General features: G+C 44.4%; 1 protein-coding gene across 2 annotated transcripts in view; it reads right to left on the bottom strand.

Annotated features, from left to right (window-relative positions):
• The window catches only part of cpa6 (carboxypeptidase A6), a 43,316-nt gene continuing 21,707 nt past the window's right edge, over positions 1–21,609 (bottom strand). For both annotated transcript variants that reach the window (XM_042298821.1, XM_042298822.1), the window contains 9 exons: positions 17,687–17,811; positions 12,865–12,979; positions 7,285–7,386; positions 7,049–7,153; positions 3,806–3,916; positions 3,461–3,551; positions 1,660–1,862; positions 1,468–1,552; positions 1–1,195 (listed from right to left, as the gene is read on the bottom strand). In XM_042298821.1, coding sequence (XP_042154755.1) covers positions 966–1,195; positions 1,468–1,552; positions 1,660–1,862; positions 3,461–3,551; positions 3,806–3,916; positions 7,049–7,153; positions 7,285–7,386; positions 12,865–12,979; positions 17,687–17,811 — 1,167 coding nt within the window. In that variant the 3' untranslated portion in view covers positions 1–965. The remainder of the gene's footprint in view (positions 1,196–1,467; positions 1,553–1,659; positions 1,863–3,460; positions 3,552–3,805; positions 3,917–7,048; positions 7,154–7,284; positions 7,387–12,864; positions 12,980–17,686; positions 17,812–21,609) is intronic.

The raw sequence follows: 21,609 nt of genomic DNA, 5'->3' as shown, positions 1-21,609 counted from the left end.
GAAGCCTGAAATGTGGCAAAAGGTCGCAAAGTTCAAGGGGGCCGAATACTTTCGCAAGGCACTGTATGTACCATTGACTTGCATTAGATAAAAGTTAGTATTTCAAAACACTGGCCAGCTAAACAAAACTAAAACTTTGAGTGCTGTCATACCTTGTCCATAGACTGCTAACAGGGTAAGGAAACCAATATGTAATTTTGTCATTTGGGTGAACAATCCACTTTAATGATACTATAGGCATTCTTGTTGTTTGTACCATAGAAACTAAATTTGCTTTGCTAAATAAGCTGATGTTCTACCACAATTAATGTAAAATACATTTGGAAGACATCTAGAGCAGTTAGCTGATGGTGATCCAGATAGTGAAGTTTTGAAGGGTGAAAACAGTAAGTTCAGGGGAAAGTCTTGGTTTTAAAAAAGTGCTGTGAAATGCAATATCAGTCTCTTGAAAATGGCATTCAAGTGCTTATGTCCACTGTACACTTTGTAAATAGTCGACTTATTATAGTTCAAGGTGAAGTTATGTCATCTGACCTCTAAATAATTGTTTGAGGTCATTTTCAAGTACCACTATTATAGCCTCTAACATACAGACATAAAAGGGAGTGTGACCACTCTTGGGTAAACATTAAAGGGATAGCTCGGGATTTGTATGCATCTGCATCCAATATGAAGGACGTTAGAGATCATTTCAAGAGCCAATGCTAATTAGCATTAGCGCAATGACTGGAAGTCTATAGGAACAGCTAGCATGCAAGCTGTTCCCATAGACTTAGTCATTGCCCTAACACTAGTTAGCAACTTCTTTCAAACTGCATGCAGATACATAAACATTTTAATCTCACTCTAGGTAAGTAGATCAAATCCCAAACTATCCCTTTAAGGCTTGCATAATCCTTTTTGACACAATAACCAGCCGCCCGTAGATATTTGCTAGCAGATGCAGAGATAATTGTCTGTATATCTCAAAGATATGGATATCTCTCCCTGTCCAGCTCATGCATCCCTATCTCACACTTCTTCAGTAGGCCTGATGAGATGGTCTTCACTGCTCTCATGGTCTCAGTGCAGGTGGGGTTGATCAGGGCTTCAGGTAACAGGAAGCCAAAGTAGCCTGTGTCCCGCAGTTCAAAGGCAAAGGCATAAGGGATCCCGTTCCTATAGGCCCAGTCCATGGAGCTGCCTGAGCTGACATCTGTTGGAGTCAGATCAAATAAAACAGTTTGGATTCAAGTAGGGGATTTTACCACAGGTAAACATGTGTCAAATCAAATCAAATTTTATTTGTCACATACACTTGGCTAGCAGATGTTAGCAGATGTTAATGCGAGTGTAGCGAAATGCTTGTGTATGGGAGGAATTCTAATATTTGATCTTAATATTGTGCGATCAAAGTTTTCGGAGTGTTTTCCAGTGTTCTGCTGAAGTAAGGTAATTATCAGGAAGTAGAGCGTATGTTTTACTCACACAGGGTGGTGGAGGCAGGTCCATATCTATACCTCACTCCATAGGCAGAGTACAGGGCAGTCACTGCATTGTGTGCAGCTGACTCCTGTAAGAGGGGTTAAACAATCATTACATTCCAATGATTTATTCAATTCCAATATGTGTTGCAACATTGATTCATTGATTGATTGTGGTCACAGATCTGCCTCTCACCACACAGTTAAAGTTAGGGATGGTGGCGTATTTATAGGAGTAGGGGTAGAGCAACATTTGGGCGTAGGCGTGGATGGAGATGTAGGCCTTGACACGCTTCTTGTGCTTCCTCAGAAACTTGGCAACCGCCTTGACCTCCGGCTCGGACTCGGGGAAGGGTCCGCAGTACGTGTCATCACAGGGCTGGGAGGATGCACCCTCCTCTGGCAGGGGGAACAACAACAGGGAAGGTACTGTTACTTAGTATGATCATACAGTATTAAGGGGTGTACATACAGAGAGGATACACAGGTTTATACTGGAATTATACCCAAAACATTTTTTTATAGGATATTAGTATTGGGTTAGGTTTGATTTTATGTGACAATTTAAAATACATAAATGTTTTACACCAGGCAACAGATACATATACCAAAAATTGCAGAGGATACCATACACAAAAATGTCGGAATGCCGCTGTTTCAGCTTCCTTATTTCAGTGCATTTGGTGGAAAGTAAGTTGCTCAGGGTGAGAGTGTCTGCCGTCTGCTAGATGACAAAATTGTTCATGGTAAATGGGAGGTACAACATCAGAAACGCACCAGGACATATTTTTATTCCACACAGCCTGTTGACATTTTATCAATTCAAAATGTTCTTGGGACCAACTGTCGCACTGTTGCCTGCTAACAATTGTTTTATACATGATAACTCACAAAATGGCCTCTCTCTCTTTCTCATAGCTTTGCAATATGCATGTATTCTATCCACAAATATACAAAACCCTCCAACTACAGTATGTCTCCTTGAATGGTGTAAATGAGTAATCCAAAAATAAATGTGAGAAACTCAATTTGGTGTAACCTGCTGACAGACAAGACTGAGCTGATCTAAGAGATTTGCCCGTGAGCAACAAGCAGCACCTCAAAACACTGGATCTAATTCATATTTGCATATACAAATCCAACAGGGAATGAGCCATGTCTATGTATAGTTCAAACAGCGTGATAAACAATATCCTAAATTAATTAACGGATTCAAATTAGACAGAAAATTACCCCTGGTATCGTCCAACATTGAGAGTCTATGATTGGTTCCCAGAAAAAAACAAATGCTTCAGTAACCATTTGCCTATTGCCTATTCTCATAATTTGGGCCTCTTTTCATGCTATAGCTAGGGCCAAGAGTTTTTTCTGGTCAGGTTAAAGGTTAAAGGTCAAGGCAGTGGATCTTTTACTGTATTCTAGCCTGCATTTACAGCAGCTGGATAATCCAATGTACTGTAGCAGGTTTGATTTAAGGGCCCAGAGTTTTCCTGGTTAGGTCCCGTGGTCATATCTGCTACATGTGAGAATATCTTTAACACCAGCCTCTGTCTTGTACAGACCTTGGAGATAATTAGTATCACATGCTCTTTCTATATTACCCTGTTGCACCCTTATATATGACCCTATATTACCCTTTCTCTCCTTCTCTTTTCTTGCTGTAAATATCTACCCTTTCTCGTTTCAGATTCCAATTACCACACATGAAACCAACCTCCCTCCCTGAGTGATGAATTACCAGCCCACCCCCCAGAGGACCCCACCACCCCCAGCCCAGCACCACCAAAATCATATCAAACGGGTGGTGTCATCACCACACAAACATTTAATCCACAGCTTACACTAATTAAGCAGGCAGAGCGCCAGGAGACATCTCCCAACAGTATGGGAAGGAAAACCAGAGGACAGAGAGAGGAGACACACACACACACAGCACTGTGTCTCAAATAGTTTCATTATTGGGGCCTCCATACAGGATAGATTAAAAAGAAACTCACCACACCACTTGACTTTCCAGTTCCTGTTGGCGTCAACACCTCTGCAGTGGTACTTGGCGTTTTTGGACCTGGTTTTTCTCCAGAAACGATCCTGGGGGCAAAAATAATTACCACTGGCAACCATAGTCTGTCCAAATACGGTGCAAACAGTGACACAAAGTAGCTATGAAGATATTAATAACATGTCCCTTAAATACATATGTTGTGTCAAATGCTAGCTAGGGCAGAGAGAGAGAGAGAGAGAGAGAGAGAGAGAGAGAGAGAGAGAGAGAGAGAGAGAGAGAGAGAGAGAGAGAGAGAGAGAGAGAGAGAGAGAGAGGGAGAGAGAGGGGTATTTGTAGCTACCGTAGTCCAGCTGAAGTGATATCCGTCAACGTTGAAAACAGGCATGATGTAGAAGTTGAGCTGGTTCATCAGTCGTCTCATCACAGAGTCATACTGGTAGGAATGCAGCGCCTACAACAACAACAGGTTTATAATACCATGACAGGTAACAGGATCACAATGAACCATAAGCTATATGTGTATTTCACCGGTCAGAATGCTTTCCAGTTGGTGAATAATAATTCATAATTAATAGTACTAAGGTAGTGTGGAGTGCGAATGGAGAATGTAGGCAGTAAGTGGTCACCTGTAGCTCAGTTGGTAGAGCATAGTGGGTTCGATTCCTGGGACCACCCATAAGTAAAAAATAACAATGCACAAGTCGGTTAGGATAAAAACGACCGCTACCTTCCTTCATACTGGACGCAGATACATAACAATCCCAAACTATCCCAAGAGTGGTCACACTCCATTGTATGTCTATACAATAATTGTTTGAGGGGACCAGTGGGGTAATGGCAGAGGATTAGCCAATGATAAGACACACCTGTGACTGAACAGTGTCACTGTGGTAGAGGGCTACTACAGACAGACAGACGTTACCCCAGGAGTGGGTTAATTGACTCAGGCTCCAGTGGAGGATTGGCGAAAGCAGATTGTTGGTCAGGTAATGATGTACCTTCACGGTAATCAGGCTCAGGCCAAGGTTAATCTGATTCTGTAGACTTGTAGAGAGACAGAGCTCTGCCCCCAAGTGGCCAAAGTTAGATATTAACGCTACTTACCTCCACAGCACATTGGTCTTCTCCGTCACAAGAGTAACTCTCAATGTCTCTCAATACCCTCCTTGTACGCACTCATCTGGAGTTATATAACCCCCTGATAGACATGATATGCTATGGTCTATCAATGTTATAGTAGAGGTCTGGCATTTCAAGCTAGTTTGGGTGGATTCCATTTGACCTAATTATGTGTGACGCTTCACTCTCCCTGCTCTCTGTTGAAATGGTTGTAACGTTTCCAAACAGAGACAGGATACAACAGAGTACAGCCAGAAGTGTGTGTGTGTGTGTGTGTGTGTGTGTGTGTGTGTGTGTGTGTGTGTGTGTGTGTGTGTGTGTGTGTGTGTGTGTTTGTGTGTGTTTGTGTGTGTTTGTGTGTGTGGTAGTTATGATAGTTCCACAAATTATCTGAACTGCAGAGGATATTGATAAATCATGCTGGTGATGATTGGATGCAACTGAATGTCCGGGGTGTGTTCAAGAGCCAAAGGTTACACAATGTTTCACATTGTTTTAATCTTGAACAGGCCCTCTGAAATGTCTACAACATTGTGCAATTACATTTGACAGATGTTCACTATGTTGACAAGAGAGTTTGACTGATGCATATAGTAGTGATTCAGCACCAGAGACAGACAGCCCCAAAGACAGATGGCACCAGAGACAGACAGCACTAGAGACAGACGGCACCAGAGACAGACAGCACCAGACAGCACCAGAGACAGACAGCAGCAGACAGTACCAGAGACAGACGGCACCAGAGACAGACGACACCAGAGACAGACGACACCAGAGACAGACAGCACCAGAGACAGACAGCACCAGACAGCACCAGAGACAGACAGCAGCAGACAGTACCAGAGACAGACGGCAGCAGACAGTACCAGAGACAGACGGCACCAGAGACAGACAGCACCAGACACAGCAGCAGAGACAGACGGCACCAGAGACAGACAGCACCAGACACAGCAGCAGAGACAGACAGCACCAGAGACAGACGGCACCAGAGACAGACAGCACCAGAGACAGACAGCACCAGAGACAGACAGCACCAGAGACAGACAGCACCAGACACAGCAGCAGAGACAGACAGCAGCAGAGACAGACAGCACCAGAGACAGACGGCACCAGACACAGCAGCAGAGACAGGCGGCACCAGAGACAGACGGCACCAGAGACAGCAGCAGAGACAGACGGCACCAGAAACAGACGGCACCAGAGACAGACGGCACTAGAGACAGACAACACCAGAGACAGACGGCACCAGAGACAGACGGGACCAGAGACAGCAGCAGAGACAGACGGCACCAGAGACAGACAGCACCAGACACAGCACCAGACACAGACGGCACCAGAGACAGACGGCACCAGAGACAGACAGCACCAGACACAGCAGCAGAGACAGACGGCACCAGAGACAGACGGCACCAGAGACAGACGGCACCAGAGACAGACAGCACCAGACACAGCACCAGAGACAGACACCAGAGACAGACAGCACCAGACACAGCAGCAGAGACAGACAGCACCAGACACAGCACCAGAGACAGACAGCACCAGACACAGCAGCAGAGACAGACAGCACCAGAGACAGACACCAGAGACAGACAGCACCAGACAGCACCAGAGACAGACAGCAACAGACAGTACCAGAGACAGACGGCACCAGAGACAGACAGCACCAGACACAGCAGCAGAGACAGACAGCACCAGAGACAGACGGCACCAGAGACAGACAGCACCAGAGACAGACAGCACCAGAGACAGACAGCACCAGAGACAGACAGCACCAGAGACAGACAGCACCAGACACAGCAGCAGAGACAGACAGCACCAGAGACAGACAGCAGCAGACAGCAGCAGAGACAGACAGGACCAGAGACAGACAGCACCAGATACAGACAGGAACAGAGACAGACAGCACCAGATACAGACAGCACCAGAGACAGACAGCAGCAGACAGCAGCAGAGACATACAGGACCAGAGACAGACAACACCAGAGACAGACAGCAGCAGAGACAGACAGGACCAGAGACAGACAGCACCAGATACAGACAGCACCAGACAGCACCAGAGACAGACAGCAGGCAGCAGCTTTCCCAGCTATTATTTTGGAGACGTTCAACAACCAAAGTGTTGTTTAGATAATTTGGATTGTGAAACTACTCACTTATGGACTCATTTGACTACAGAGCAACACAGGTTTAAAAAGGTTAAAACACTGTGATTTACAATGTTGCCTGCAGTAAGTAACAAAAATAATCAAAAATATTCCCTAATATTGAGATTCTGTTTTTTTTTACCATTCCTCTCCCTTAGGGAATGGTTTGTCCTGTGTCTGAACTTGTTTCAAGAGGTGCACAGCTCCCAGCCTCCAGGACCACAGTCCTGGACAAGTCTCACATTAGAAAGCAAGGTAAAAACAGAAGAGCTGACACTGCTTCCCTCAAGGACTTGTCAAGGCAGACGAAAGGAACTTACCTCTTTGACAAACCACTGACAGAAGGCTGGTCCGATCCACTCTCTGGCGTGGACCCCACAGTCTATCCACACGGCCTTCTTATAGGACCGTGTTCTCTTTCCTAGCTAACAAGACAGGACAACAGTCAGTTAACCAGCATAGTGTGTGTGTGTGTGTGTGTGTGTGTGTGTGTGTGTGTGTGTGTGTGTGTGTGTGTGTGTGTGTGTGTGTGTGTGTGTGTGTGTGTGTGTCCTACCTGAAGTATATAGAGGGGCCTGCCTTCATATGACCTCCCTATAGAGAACATGTCCACCAGGTGAGGATGGGTCCTGTTCATCTCAAACATCCAACTCTGGATCTGAGTAGAGAAACTCAAAAAGCTAAAAAACTCATGATATGGTCATTTAGCCATTAGAATGAGGATAACAAGGCACCAGGATGGGCCAGCCTATCAGATAACAAGGCACCAGGCTAGGCCAGCCTATCAGATAACAAGGCACCAGGATAGGCCATCCTATAAAAGTAGGCCTTGCACATTTCACGCCAGGCAGCACGGCAGTAAATCTTTGTTGTAGCTAATTCCATGGGGGAATCGGCACACACACACTGACACGCACACACACACTTATCCTGGAGCTGATAGCACGTAGGTCCCCCTTTTGGTAATATAACCATTCAATTCCTTCCATGTGTCTAAACACCCACTCAGTTACCCCTATGTTTTCCTTTAATCTAACACACTGAACTATACAGACCCTTAATCTAACACACTGAACTATACAGACCCTTAATCTAACACACTGAACTATACAGACCCTTAATCTAACACACTGAACTATACAACCCCTTAATCTAACACACTGAACTATACAGACCCTTAATCTAACACACTGAACTATACAACCCCTTAATCTAACAGCCCTGGACGAAGGTGGTTGAAAGTATTTCCCCCTCTCTAGAATGGTGTGTGGAGAACAGTGTGGCCATGCTACATACAAATGATGAATGTAAAGGGATGTTTTTGGCCCACTTCAAAAGGTTCAAGATGTATCACATTAGAGACTTAAGATATGAAATGTACTTGACAGGGCTCTAGCTCCCCTAGCTCCACAATGAAATAGGGTGCAGGCCAGGCAGCAAGCTGTTAGCCAGCCTGCCAGCTTAGTGGAGTCTGCCACTAGCACAGTCAGTGTAGTCAGCTCAGCTATCCCCATTGAGACCATGTCTGTGCCTCGACCTAGGTTGGGCAAAACTAAACATGGCGGTGTTCGCCTTAGCAATCTCACTAAAATAAAGACCTCCTCCATTCCTGCCACTATTGAAAGAGATTGTGATACCTCACATCTCAAGATAGGGCTACTTAATGTTAGATCCCTCATTTCAAAGGCAGTTATAGTCAATGAACTAATCACTGATCATAATCTTGATGTGATTGGCCTGACTGAAACATGTCTTAAGCCTGATGAATTTACTGTGTTAAATGAGGCCTCACCTCCTGGTTACACTAGTGACGATACCCCCCGTGCATCCCGCAAAGGCGGAGGTGTTGCTAACATTTACGATAGCAAATGTTAAATTACAAAAACAAAAAAAAATGTATTTTGAGCGTCTATAGTCATGAAATCTATGCAGCCTACCCAATCACTTTTTATAGCTACTGTTTACATGCCCCCTGGGCCACATACAGCATTCCTCACTGAGTTCCCTGAATTCCTATCAGACCTTGTAGTCATAGCAGATAATATTCTAATTTTTGGTGACTTTAATATTCACATGGAAAAGTCCACAGACCCACTCCAAAAGGCTTTCGGAGCCATCATCGACTCAGTGGGTTTTGTCCAACATGTCTCTGGACCTACTCACTGCCACAGTCATACTCTGGACCTAGTTTTGTCCCATGGAATAAATGTTGTGGCTCTTAATGTTTTTCCTCATAATCCTGGACTATCGGACCACCATTTTATTAAGTTTGCAATCGCAACAAATAATCTGCTCAGACCCCAACCAAGGAGCATCAAAAGTCATGCTATAAATTCTCAGACAACCCAAAGATTCCTTGATGCCCTTCCAGACTCCCTCTGCCTACCCAAGGACGTCAGAGGACAAAAATCAGTTAACCACCTAACTGAGGAACTCAATTTAACCGTGCGCAATACCTTAGATGCAGTTACACCTCTAAAAACTAAAAACATTTGTCATAAGAAACTAGCTCCCTGGTATACAGAAAATACCCGAGCTCTGAAGCAAGCTTCCAGAAAATTGGAACGGAAATGGAGCCACACCAAACTGGAAGTCTTCCGACTAGCTTGGAAAGACAGTACCGTGCAGTATCGAAGAGCCCTCACTGCTGCTCGATCATCCCATTTTTCCAACTTAATTGAGGAAAATAAGAACAATCCGAAATGTATTTTTGATACTGTCGCAAAGCTAACTAAAAAGCAGCATTCCCCAAGAGAGGATGGCTTTCACTTCAGCAGTAATAAATTCATTAACTTCTTTGAGGAAAAGATCACGATCATCAGAAAGCAAATTACGGACTCCTCTTTAAATCTGCGTATTCCTCCAATGCTCAGTTGTCCTGAGACTGCACAACTCTGCCAGGACCTAGGATCAAGAGAGACACTCAAGTGTTTTAGTACTATATCTCTTGACACAATGATGAAAATAATAATGGCCTCTAAACCTTCAAGCTGCATACTGGACCCTATTCTCACTAAACTACTGAAAGAGCTGCTTCCTGTGCTTGGCCATCTTATGTTGAACATAATAAATGGCTCTCTATCCACCGGATGTGTACCAAACTCACTAAAAGTGGCAGTATTAAAGCCTCACTTGAAAAAGCCAAACCTTGACCCAGAAAAAATTAAAAACTATCGGCCTATATCGAATCTTCTATTCCTCTCTAAAATTTTAGAAAAAGCTGTTGCGCAGCAACTCACTGCCTTCCTGAAGACAAACAATGTATACGAAATGCTTCAGTCTGGTTTTAGACCCCATCATAGCACTGAGACTGCACTTGTGAAGGTGGTAAAGGACCTTTTAATGGCGTCAGACCGAGGCTCTGCATCTGTCCTCGTGCTCCTAGACCTTTGTGCTGCTTTTGATACCATCGATCACCACATTCTTTTGGAGAGATTGGAAACCCAAATTGGTCTACACGGACAAGTTCTGGCCTGGTTTAGATCTTATCTGTCGGAAAGATAGTAATTTGTCTCTGTGAATGGTTTGTCCTCTGACAAATCAACTGTAAATTTCGGTGTTCCTCAAGGTTCCATTTTAGGACCACTATTGATTTCACTATATATTTTACCTCTAGGGGATGTCATACGAAAACATAATGTTAACTTTCACTGCTATGCGGATGACACACAGCTGTACATTTCAATGAAACATGGTGAAGCCCCAAAATTGCCCTCCCTAGAAGCCTGTGTTTCAGACATAATGAAGTGGCCATGAAGTGATTTGATTTGGATGGCTGCAATCTTTCTACTTTTAAACTCGGACAAAACAGGGATGCTTGTTCTAGATCCCAAGAAACAAAGAGATCTTCCGTTGAATCTGACAATTAATCTTGATGGTTGTACAGTCGTCTCAAATAAAACTGTGAAGGACCTCGGCATTACTCTGGACCCTGATCTCTCTTTTGACGAACATATCAAGACTGTTTCAAGGACAGCTTTTTTCCATCTACATAACATTGCACAAATCAGAAACTTTCTGTCCAAAAATGATGCAGGAAAAAAAATCCATGCTTTTGTTACTTCTAGGTTAGACTACTGCAATGCTCTACTTTCCGGCTACCCGGATAAAAGCACTAAATAAACTTCAGTTAGTGCTAAATACGGCTGCTAGAATCCTGACTAGAACAAAAAAAATTGATCATATTACTCCAGTGCTAGCCTCTCTACACTGGCTTCCTGTTAAGGCAAGGGCTGATTTCAAGGTTTTACTGCTAACATACAAAGCATTACATGGGCTTGCTCCTACCTATCTTTCCGATTTGGTCCTGCCGTACATACCTACACGTACGCTACGGTCACAAGACGCAGGCCTCCTAATTGTCCCTAGAATGTCTAAGCAAACAGCTGGAGGCAGGGCTTTCTCCTATAGAGCTCTATTTTTATGGAATGGTCTGCCTACCCATGTGAGAGACTCAGATTCGGTCTCAACCTTTAAGTCTTTACTGAAGACTCACCTCTTCAGTAGGTCATATGATTGAGTGTAGTCTGGCCCAGGAGTGTGAAGGTGAACGGAAAGGCTCTGGAGCAGCGAACCGCCCTTGCTGTCTCTGCCTGGCCGGTTCCCCTCTCTCCACTGGGATTCTCTGCCTCTAACCCTATTACAGCGGCTTAGTCACTGGCTTACTGGTGCTCTTCCATGCCGTCCCTAGGAGGGGTGCGTCACTTGAGTGGGTTGAGTCGCTGACGTGCTCTTCCTGTCTGGGTTTGGCGCCCCCCCTTGGGTTGTGCAGTGGAGGAGATCTTTGTGGGCTATACTCTGCCTTGTCTCAGGATGGTAAGTTGGTGGTTGAAGATTTCCCTCTAGTGGTGTGGGAGCTGTGCTTTGGCAAAGTGGGTGGGGTTACATCCTGCCTGTTTGGCCCTGTGCCCTTTCATCGGATGGGGTCAAAGTGTCTCCTGACCCCTCCTGTCTCAGCCTCCAGTATTTATGCTGCAGTGGTGTCGGTTGGCTAGGGTCATTCTGTTATATCTGGAGTATTTCTCCTGTCTTATCCTGTGTCCTGTGTGAATTTAAGTATGATCTCTCTAATTCTCTCTTTCTCTCTTTCTTTTTCTCTCTCGGAGGACCTGAGCCCTAGGACCATGCCTCAGGACTACCTGGCATGATGACTCCTTGCTGTCCCCAGTCCACCTGGCCGTGCTGCTGCTCCAGTTTCAACTGTTCTGCCTGTGGCTATGGAACCCTGACCTGTTCCCCCGGACGTGCTACCTATCCCAGACCTGCTGTTTTCAACTCTCTAGAGACAGCAGGAGTGGTAGAGATACTCTCAATGATTGGCTATGAAAAGTCAACTGACATTTGCTTCTGAGGTGCTGACTTGTTGCACCCTCGACAACTACTGTGATTATTATATTTTGATCATGCTGGTCATTTATGAACATTTGAACATCTTGGCCATGTTCTGTTATAATCTCCACCCGGCACAGCCAGAAGAGGACTGGCCACCCCTCATAGCCTGGTTCCTCTCTAGGTTTCTTCCTAGGTTTTGGCCTTTCTAGGGAGTTTTTCCTAGCCACCGTGCTTCTACACCTGGATTGCTTGCTGTTTGGGGTTTTAGGCTGGGTTTCTGTACAGAACTTTGATATATCAGCTGATGTAAGAAGGGCTATATAAATACATTTGATTTCATTAGAATACTGAAACCAACTGATACGGTCTGCCTTCTGTATAAATGTATGAGCAGTGTAAATCGTAGATCATTGATGTGTGTGTGTGTGTGTGTGTGTGTGTGTGTGTGTGTGTGTGTGTGTGTGTGTGTGTGTGTGTGTGTGTGTGTGTGTGTGTGTGTGTGTGTGTGTGTGTGTGTGTGTGTGTCTCAGCCCTGTGAGTGTGTATGTGTGTGTGAGGATGGGTTCAACGCTGTGTAATGATGGGTTGGTGAAGGCAGTTGGAAAGGCTCCCTGGTTCCCCCTATCTCACAGTGGAATGCATTCAGGCCGTGACAATGGGGATCATAGATTCAACATTCAGGAAGCTGGATGCAAATGCACACATCTCATAGACTCCAGGTTTCTCTAGAGAAATAAACAGCAAAGAGCTGTGGGTTTGGGGTGAAAAGTGTGTGTGTGTGTATGTGTGTGTGTCTCCCACCTACCTCCTCCAGAGAGTGGTACACCTCATAGTCATATTGGGATTCAGACCTCCTCTTGCGGGAAGAACGATGTCCCGTCTGCTTTTCAATTTCCTTCTGAAGGTTAGATATGTACACCCTGTGGCGAGAGGAGCGTCAGTGTGTTTTAGGGTCATGTTTTTTTTTTAAATACATTTTAGTCTTGATGATCTTCCTCTTATCATAACTTTGTTTATTCAAGTAAGAAAACTAAGCTGAGAGACCAGTGACTTTGTCCTTGTGTGGAGAGACAGCGCGTCCTTGCATGGAGAGACAGCGCGTCCTTGCGTGGAGAGACAGTGCGTCCTTGCGTGGAGAGACAGCGCGTCCTTGTGTGGAGAGACAGCGCATCCTTGCGTGGAGAGACATCACGTCCTAGCGTGGAGAGACAGCGTGTCCGTGCGTGGAGAGACAGCGCGCCTTGTGTGGAGAGACAGCGCGTCCTTGCGTGGAGAGACAGCGCGTCCTTGCGTGGAGAGACAGCGCGTCCTAGCGTGGAGAGACACCGTGTCCTAGCGTGGAGAGACACCGCGTCCTAGCGTGGAGAGACAGTGTGTCCTAGCATGGAGAGACAGCGTGTCCTAGCGTGGAGAGACAGCGTGTCCTAGCTTGGAGATACAGCGTGTCCTAGCGTGGAGAGACAGTGTGTCCTAGCGTGGAGAGACAGCGTGTCCTAGCGTGGAGAGACAGCGTGTCCTAGCATGGAGAGACAGCGTGTCCTAGTGTGGAGAGACACTTATTTGGTCAAAACTGTTCTCATAACATCAGGAAAGGCTACATCTGTCATTGACATTCTTTGAGAAAACTTTTCTCTTCACAAATGAGATGAGAGTAGTTTTGTCATAGTCTAGCTCAGCTAACATTGACCACAGGATGACAAAACAGAAAAATGTGGACATAAATCAAAGTGTTTGAATGCATGACATTTTATGAATAACTACATACAATTGTATTTCCCAGCTAAGATGTGGGATTTTAGTCCCCTCTCATGTGAACCCATCACCCATAGCTTTTTTCATCTAATACAAATTATCCCCCAAACGCTCTCAGACTGTAAATACTGAAACCCATCACCCCACCAGCCTCAGATCTCTATGGCTCCCCGGCCCATACTGAGGAAATATACATCTATGAATAGTCAAAGCAAGGAGAGATGAGAGAGCAAGAGAGCGTGAGAGAGCGAGCAAGAGAGAGAGAGCAAGAGAGAGAGAGCAAGAGGAGAGTGAGAGAGAAAGAGAGAGCGAGAGCAAGAGAGAACGAGAGAGAGAGAGCAAGAAAGAGAGAGAACGAGCAAGAAAGAAAGAGAACGAGTAAGAGAGCGAGAGAGCGAGCAAGAGAGAGAGAGCGAGAGAAAGAGGAGCGAGCAAGAGAAAGAGAGAGCGAGAGAAAGAGAGAGCAAGAGAGCGTGAGAGAGCGAGCAAGAGAGAGAGCAAGAGAGAGAGAGCAAGAGAGAGAGAGAGAGAGAGAAGAGAGGAGAGAGAGAAAGAGGAGAGAGAGAGAGAAAGAGGAGAGAGAAAGAGAGAACAAGAGAGAGCGAGAGAGAGCAAGAGAGAGAAAGAGAGGAGAGCCAGAGAGAGAGTCAGAGAGAGCCAGAGAGAGAGCCAGAGAGCGAGAGCCAGAGCCAGACAGAGAGCCAAAGAGAGAGAGAGAGAGCCAGAGAGAGATCCAGAGAGAGAGAGAGAGCCAGAGAAAGGGTATGCTGGGTATGTACATAGTCAATGGTAGGGTTCGAGGGGACTCCTATGGTAGATACACCTACAGCTCATCTCTTGGCAGTAGTACTGTAGACTACTTTATCACTGACCTCAACCCAGAGTCTCTCAGAGTGTTCACAGTCAGCCCCTGTCAGACCACAGCAAAACTTGAACAGAGCAATACTCAATCAGGAGGCATCAAAGCCAAAGGAACTGAGTAATATTAAGAAATGCTATAGATGGAAGGAATGCAGTTTGGAAACCTACCAAAAAAACAATTAGGCAACAACAAATTCAATCCCAACAAAACAACAACACAAAGAATTATCTATCCAAAATGGAGAAGTATGGGTAAACCACTTATCCAATCTTTTTGGCTCAATAATAACAAAGAACAAACAGCAAAAACATATACATGATCAAATACAAATCTTAGAATAAACTAATAAAGACTACCAGAAGCCACTGGATTCTCCAATTACCTTGAATGAGCTACAGGACAAAATAAAAACCCTCCAACCCAAAAAGGCATGTGGTGTTGATGGTATCCTCAATTAAATGATAAAATATACAGACAAAAAATTTCAATTGGCTATACTAAAACTCTTTAACATCATCCTTAGCTCTGGCATCTTCCCCAATATTTGGAACCAACAACATTAACAGCAGACTCGTACATTTCCTCAATGAAAACAATGTACTGAGCAAATGTCAAATTGACTTTTTACCCAAATTTGCGTACAACAGACCATGTATTCACCCTGCACACCCTAATTGACAACCAAACAAACCAAAACAAAGGCAAAGTCTTCTCATGCTTTGTTGATTTCAAAAAAGCCTTTGACTCAATTTGGCATGAGGGTCTGCTATACAAATTGATGGAAAGTGGTGTTGGGGGTAAAACATACGACATTATAAAATCCATGTACACAAATAACAAGTGTGTGGTTAAAATGGGCAAAAACCAATTTTTTCACACAGGGCTGTGGGGTGAGACAGGGATACCAGCTTAAGCCCCACCCTCTTCAACATATATATCAACGACTTTGCACGAGCACTGGAAACGTCTGCAGCCCCAGGCCTCACCCTACTAGAATCTGAAGTCAAATGTCTACTGTTTTCTGATGATCTGGTGCTTCTGTCACCAACCAAGGAGGGCCTACAGCAGCACCTAGATCTTCTGCACAGATTCGGTCAGACCTGGGCCCTGACAGTAAATTTCAGTAAGACCAAAATAATGGTGTTCCAAAAAAGGTCCAGTCGCCAGGACCACAAATACAAATTCCATCTAGACACCGTTGCCCTAGAGCACACAAAAAACTATATATACCTTGGCCTAAACATCAGCGCCACAGGTAACTTCCACAAAGCTGTGAATGATCTGAGAGACAAGGCAAGAAGGGCATTCTATGCCATCAAAAGGAACATAAAATTCAACATACCAATTAGGATCTGGCTAAAAATACTTGAATCAGTCATAGAGCCCATTGCCCTTTATGGTTGTGAGGTCTGGGGTCCGCTCACCAACCAAGACCTCACATAATGGGACAAACACCAAATTGAGACTCTGCATGCAGACTTCTGCAAAAATATCCCCCGTGTGCAACGTAGAACACCAAATAATATATGCAGGGCAGAATTAGGCCGATACCCGCTAATTATCAAAACCCAGAAAAGAGACGTTAAATTCTACAACCACCTAAAAGGAAGCGATTCCCAAACCTTCCATAACAAAGCCATCACCTACAGAGAGATGAACCTGGAGAAGAGTCCCCTAAGCAAGCTGGTCCTGGGGCTCTGTTCACAAAAACAAACACACCCCACAGAGCCCTAGGACAGCAGCACAATTAGACCCAACCAAATCATGAGAAAACAAAAAGATAATTACTTGACACAATGGAAAGAATTCACAAAAAAACAGAGCAAACTAGAATGCTATTTGGCCCTAAACAGAGAGTACACAGTGGCAGAATACCTGACCACTGTGACTGACCCAAACTTAAGGAAAGCTTTGACTATGTACAGACTCAGTGAGCATAGCCTTGCTATTGAGAAAGGCTGCCGTAGGCAGACATGGCTCTCAAGAGAAGACAGGCTATGTGCTCACTGCCCACAAAATGAGGTGGAAACTGAGCTGCACTTCCTAACCTCCTGCCCAATGTATGACCATATTAGAGAGACATATTTCCCTCAGATTACACAGATCCACAAAGAATTCGAAAACAAATCCAATTTTGATAAACTCCCATATCTACTGGGTGAAATTCCACAGTGTGCCATCACAGCAGCAAGATTTGTGACCTGTTGCACACAAGAAAAGGGCAACCAGTGAAGAACAAACACCATTGTAAATACAACCCACATTTATTTTCCCTTGTGTACTTTAAGCATTTGTACATTGTTACAACACTGTATATATATATATATATATATATATATATATATATATATATACACATAACATGACATTTGTAATGTCTTTGCTTGTTTTGAAACTACTGTATGTGTAATGTTCACTGTTAATTTTTATTGTTTATTTCACTTTTGTATATTATCTACCTCACTTGCTTTGGCAATGTTAACACGTTTCCCATGCCAATAAAGCCCCTTGAATTGAATTGAATTGAAAGAGAGAGAGAGCCAGAGAGAGAGCCAGAGAGAGAGAGCCAGAGAGAGCAAGAGCAAGAGAGAGCGAGAGCCAGAGAGAGAGAGAGAGAGAGAGAGAGAGAGAGAGAGAGGAGTAAAAAGTCTTCCCTGAGGATAGGGATGACAATGGGAGTATTTCTGGCTGTGGCTTCTTTGATAAACTCCATCATTGTGATGATTGATGGGGAGAAAAGATGAAAGGGCTGCTTTTGAAAGCAAATAGTGTTGTAGTCTGTGTTTTGTGTGTGTGTTTTGTGTGTGTGTGTGTGTGCATGTATGCTTTGAAAAGGCACCTCGCGACACCCTTTTTGGCGAACAGATGTTCCTCTTCCTGTGGGGGTGGATGGGTTAACGACAGGGGGAGTGGTGAGGCAGGGGCGGCACTGGGCTAGGAATGGCTCTGGTGTTATTATGGTCATTGTCTTTACTGTTCAGGGTGAAATATGGAGTAGTCTCTAAGCCCTTACTTAAAATCTATGTGTTCTTTCTGGAGGCGTGTCCGTAGCCCTCGTGTGTCGTTCCGTCTCACGTGCACGTCCACAGTGGCATTGTGTCGGATCAGAGAGGCACTGTTGGGCTGCCATAGGTCCACCTGAGAGGGAGAGATCGAGAGACAGAGAGAGACAGAGACAGAGACACAGACACAGAGAGAGAGTTAGTTAGTTATAGGGATCTACGGACACACACAGACATGGTGACATGGTGAGACACTTCTGCACCACCCAAACAACCTTGCTCCCCTTCCTGAACCCACAATTCCTCCTGCTAACAAACCCAGGGCTTCTGGGGAGATGGACAATAGCAAAGCTTTAACATTCAAGGCTGTTCTCCACAGCACACTATGACCTGGAGTGTAGATCAATGCTATGGGTTACGGATTGACGGGCAGGTCAAGGGAATGAGGGAATTCGGACACACACACACACACACACACACAATTAACAGCCTAGTCAAGCCATCCTTCTGCCTTCTACATCCCACACCCTGCTGTTTGACCCCAGGTTAGCAGCCAGCAAAGCCTCTCCTTTCAGTTCCTGCCAAGAGATAGCACCGCTAGCTGGAGCTGGTATAACCTACACATTAGCCAGCTATTAGCAGCAAAATAAACACAGATATGTCAACCCTGGACTAGCCATTGATGCTCTCCAAAACCAAGGTTTAACATAAAGATAATAACCAACCACGCTCTAAAAGAAAACTTTTTGGGAGCATGAATCAGCGATTCAGTGATTTACTTTGACGGGAACTGAGCGTTTCATAGCTCCAGCTGGCTCTCGTTTCAGCACGGGAGTAGAATCATACAGACTGGCACAAATGCCTATTAAGAGATCATTAATTTAATAGTTAACAGAAAGCCATGCACCCGCTTTGAAATAAACTTCAAGCTACAAGGGGTAAAAAAAAAAAACGTTCCACACGAGAGTGGTATGGGGTCCCTCAGCTTTTCTCTGCTACTCCAAGCCAACATAAATGGATAAGGTTGCAATTTATATGCTGCATTTCCAAATGAGCAAGAGTACTATTGTTACTGTAAATGTTTCCACATCTCCATCTCTTTGTTGGTCTCACAAATCAAACAGCACATGCCCAAGCATCACTTGTGTATCACTACCAGATAACATGGTTCACTCTACGAAGCCCTCCTATGATCCAAGTTATGGTTTTCTATAACTGTTTACAGTAAAGGCTCTTATAGATGCATTCTTTGGCTTTATTAGGAAATATAATCCCAGTGGATTAGATCCTTTATCACTTGATTGTTTACATGATTTTATTTGAGGTTGTAGGATACCTTTAAACTGAGGTAGTTTTGTTATAGTTTATGGCAATCCTGACAAGGAGTAAAGGAAGGTAGTGGGCCTGCTGCAGGCGTCAGTTCAGTTCTCAGACATACTGTAGACGTTTGGCTCCTACAAAAGGCAGCTAAGGTGAAATTCATTTGGAGTGTTTATGATTCAGGAGAAGCTAGACGAATCTATCATTTGACACTAGACAGATCTATCATAAGAGGTAGCACTTGACAGTCTCAGTATCAACAATTCAAAATACGGATGGGAACATCTTTACTTATATCACAATTTCCAGCACAACATATTCAGTATTTTTGTGGACAGGCATCCATTTATGAGAATCAACAATTAATATTGTGACACTCAAGGGCCTACTCTCTCTGTTTGGCTTCAGTCTCTCTGTGAAGGTGAGGAGGGTGACTTTGGCACAGAGGACGTCGCGGCGCAACGCGGATAAACTAAGAAAAACATGTCTCAACAGCAGCTGTCCAAACAGTAGCCGCCATCTCCAAGGTCTTCAGGCCCACTGTCCCTCCTTAGACACAGACTCAGGCCAGACCAAGACAAACATGAGGGGTCCACCAAACAATATCTGGTTATTTAGCCATCAGAACAAAAACATCATGGCTTTTATGGGTCAGTTGACCTTTCCCCCTATCTGTCCCTTGTTTCTTTGAGCTAGTAGTTCTGGTTGTCAGGACAGTTCAGCCCAAACCTGAACCCTAACACAGATGTAGGATCTTAATTTGAGCCAGTTTGCTACACTTCTAATCCTGCAGCAACAGGAAATGTCAATTATAATGTTGATTATAATTCATGGACATTATTGTAGAGGTTGATACATTCAAAATCATTTTTAAACCTCAAATACATTAAACATTTAAAATGTCCTGCATGACATTTCTCCTGAAAAAGGGTGATCAAATTAAGATCCTACATCTGTAGCTATCTGAACCTGGCTAAGGATAACTATAACAGCCCAAACAGTTCCCAGCACACCCCAAACATATCTAAAGCACTACCAAATAGGCCCTACACAGTCCATAACAGCCAAAGCCAAACCAACTAAAGACAGCGCACCACTGACAAACACTGCTCAACATATCCCACCACTGACAAACACTGCTCAACATATCCCACTGCTGACAAACACTGCTCAACATATCCCACCACTGACAAACACTGTTCAACATATCCCACCACTGACAAACACTGCTCAACATATCCCACTGCTGACAAACACTGCTCAACATATCCCACCACTGACAAACACTGCTCAACATATCCCACCACTGACAAACACTGCTCAACATATCCCACAGCTGACAAACACTGCTCAACACTATCCCACCACTGACAAACACTGCCAACATATCCCACCACTGACAAACACTGCTCAACATATCCCACCACAAACACTGCTCAACATATCCCACCACTGACAAACACTGCTCAACATATCCCACCACTGACAAACACTGCTCAACATATCCCACCACTGACAAACACTGCTCAACATATCCCACCACTGACAAACACTGCTCAACATGTCCCACCACTGACAAACACTGCTCAACATATCCCACCACTGACAAACACTGCTCAACATATCCCACCACTGACAAACACTGCTCAACATATCCCACCACTGACAAACACTGTTCAACATATCCCACCACTGACAAACACTGCTCAACATATCCCACCACTGACAAACACTGCTCAACATATCCCACCACTGCCCAAAACATTCTAAAGCGGGACGGCTGCATCCACGGGAAAACGTGAATTTATCAATTCGACTCAGTTTTCATATATTAACCTTGACCACCCAGGCAGGTTCCAGGCATATTTTCATACTTCACTAATAACATCAGTACCACTACTGGGAGTTTATCTTCAAGGGAAGGAAAGAGTAGGAAGGTCGCCGGTGTTCCTGGCATTGCTGTGTAATTGTTCCCAAATGGTATTGGGAATGTCACAGGCCACAGCAGACACTTTCTCGCCTTCTCCGATGAGCCTGAAGGTTTTTCCAACTGCAAAGGTCAATGAACCAGATGTCTTTCTGACTGCACCGTGAACTGCCTCATTCACCTCTCTGTAAAATTAGCCAGAAGAAGAATGTACACTAACTACAGTGTGTTTACTATGGTTCTATGTTGATGGTTTTATCGTGGCCGATTTTACCATTCTACTAAGCTATATGGAATTGTTTTAAGAAGGTCATACCAAGGATAATTTAGCTATTTGATTTTGCATTTTATGATCACGTGATGTATCAAAAAATATATATATATTTTTTAAATTAACAAATATTTTTGTCCTTACTGCCATTAGCCCATACAAAACGCATTGAATAACAGATTCACTACATGGAACAACAGATAGTCCACAAAAAATATAAAAAGGAAGATTGTTCTGAAGTGTCCCTCCTATTATTGGGTATGACACTACAAGCTTGATACCCCTGTATTTGGGGAGTTTCTCCCATTCTTCTTTGCAGATCCTCTCAAGCTCTGTCAGGTTGGATGGGGAGGGTTGCTGCACAGCTATTTTCAGGTCTCTCCAGAGATGTTCGATCGGATTCTAGTACGGGCTCT

This window comes from Oncorhynchus tshawytscha, linkage group LG16 (assembly GCF_018296145.1).
Source record: "Oncorhynchus tshawytscha isolate Ot180627B linkage group LG16, Otsh_v2.0, whole genome shotgun sequence".
Taxonomy (NCBI): Eukaryota; Metazoa; Chordata; class Actinopteri; order Salmoniformes; family Salmonidae; genus Oncorhynchus; species Oncorhynchus tshawytscha.
Note: the sequence above shows the minus strand (reverse complement) of the source record. Positions and strands in the feature narration are given on the sequence as shown.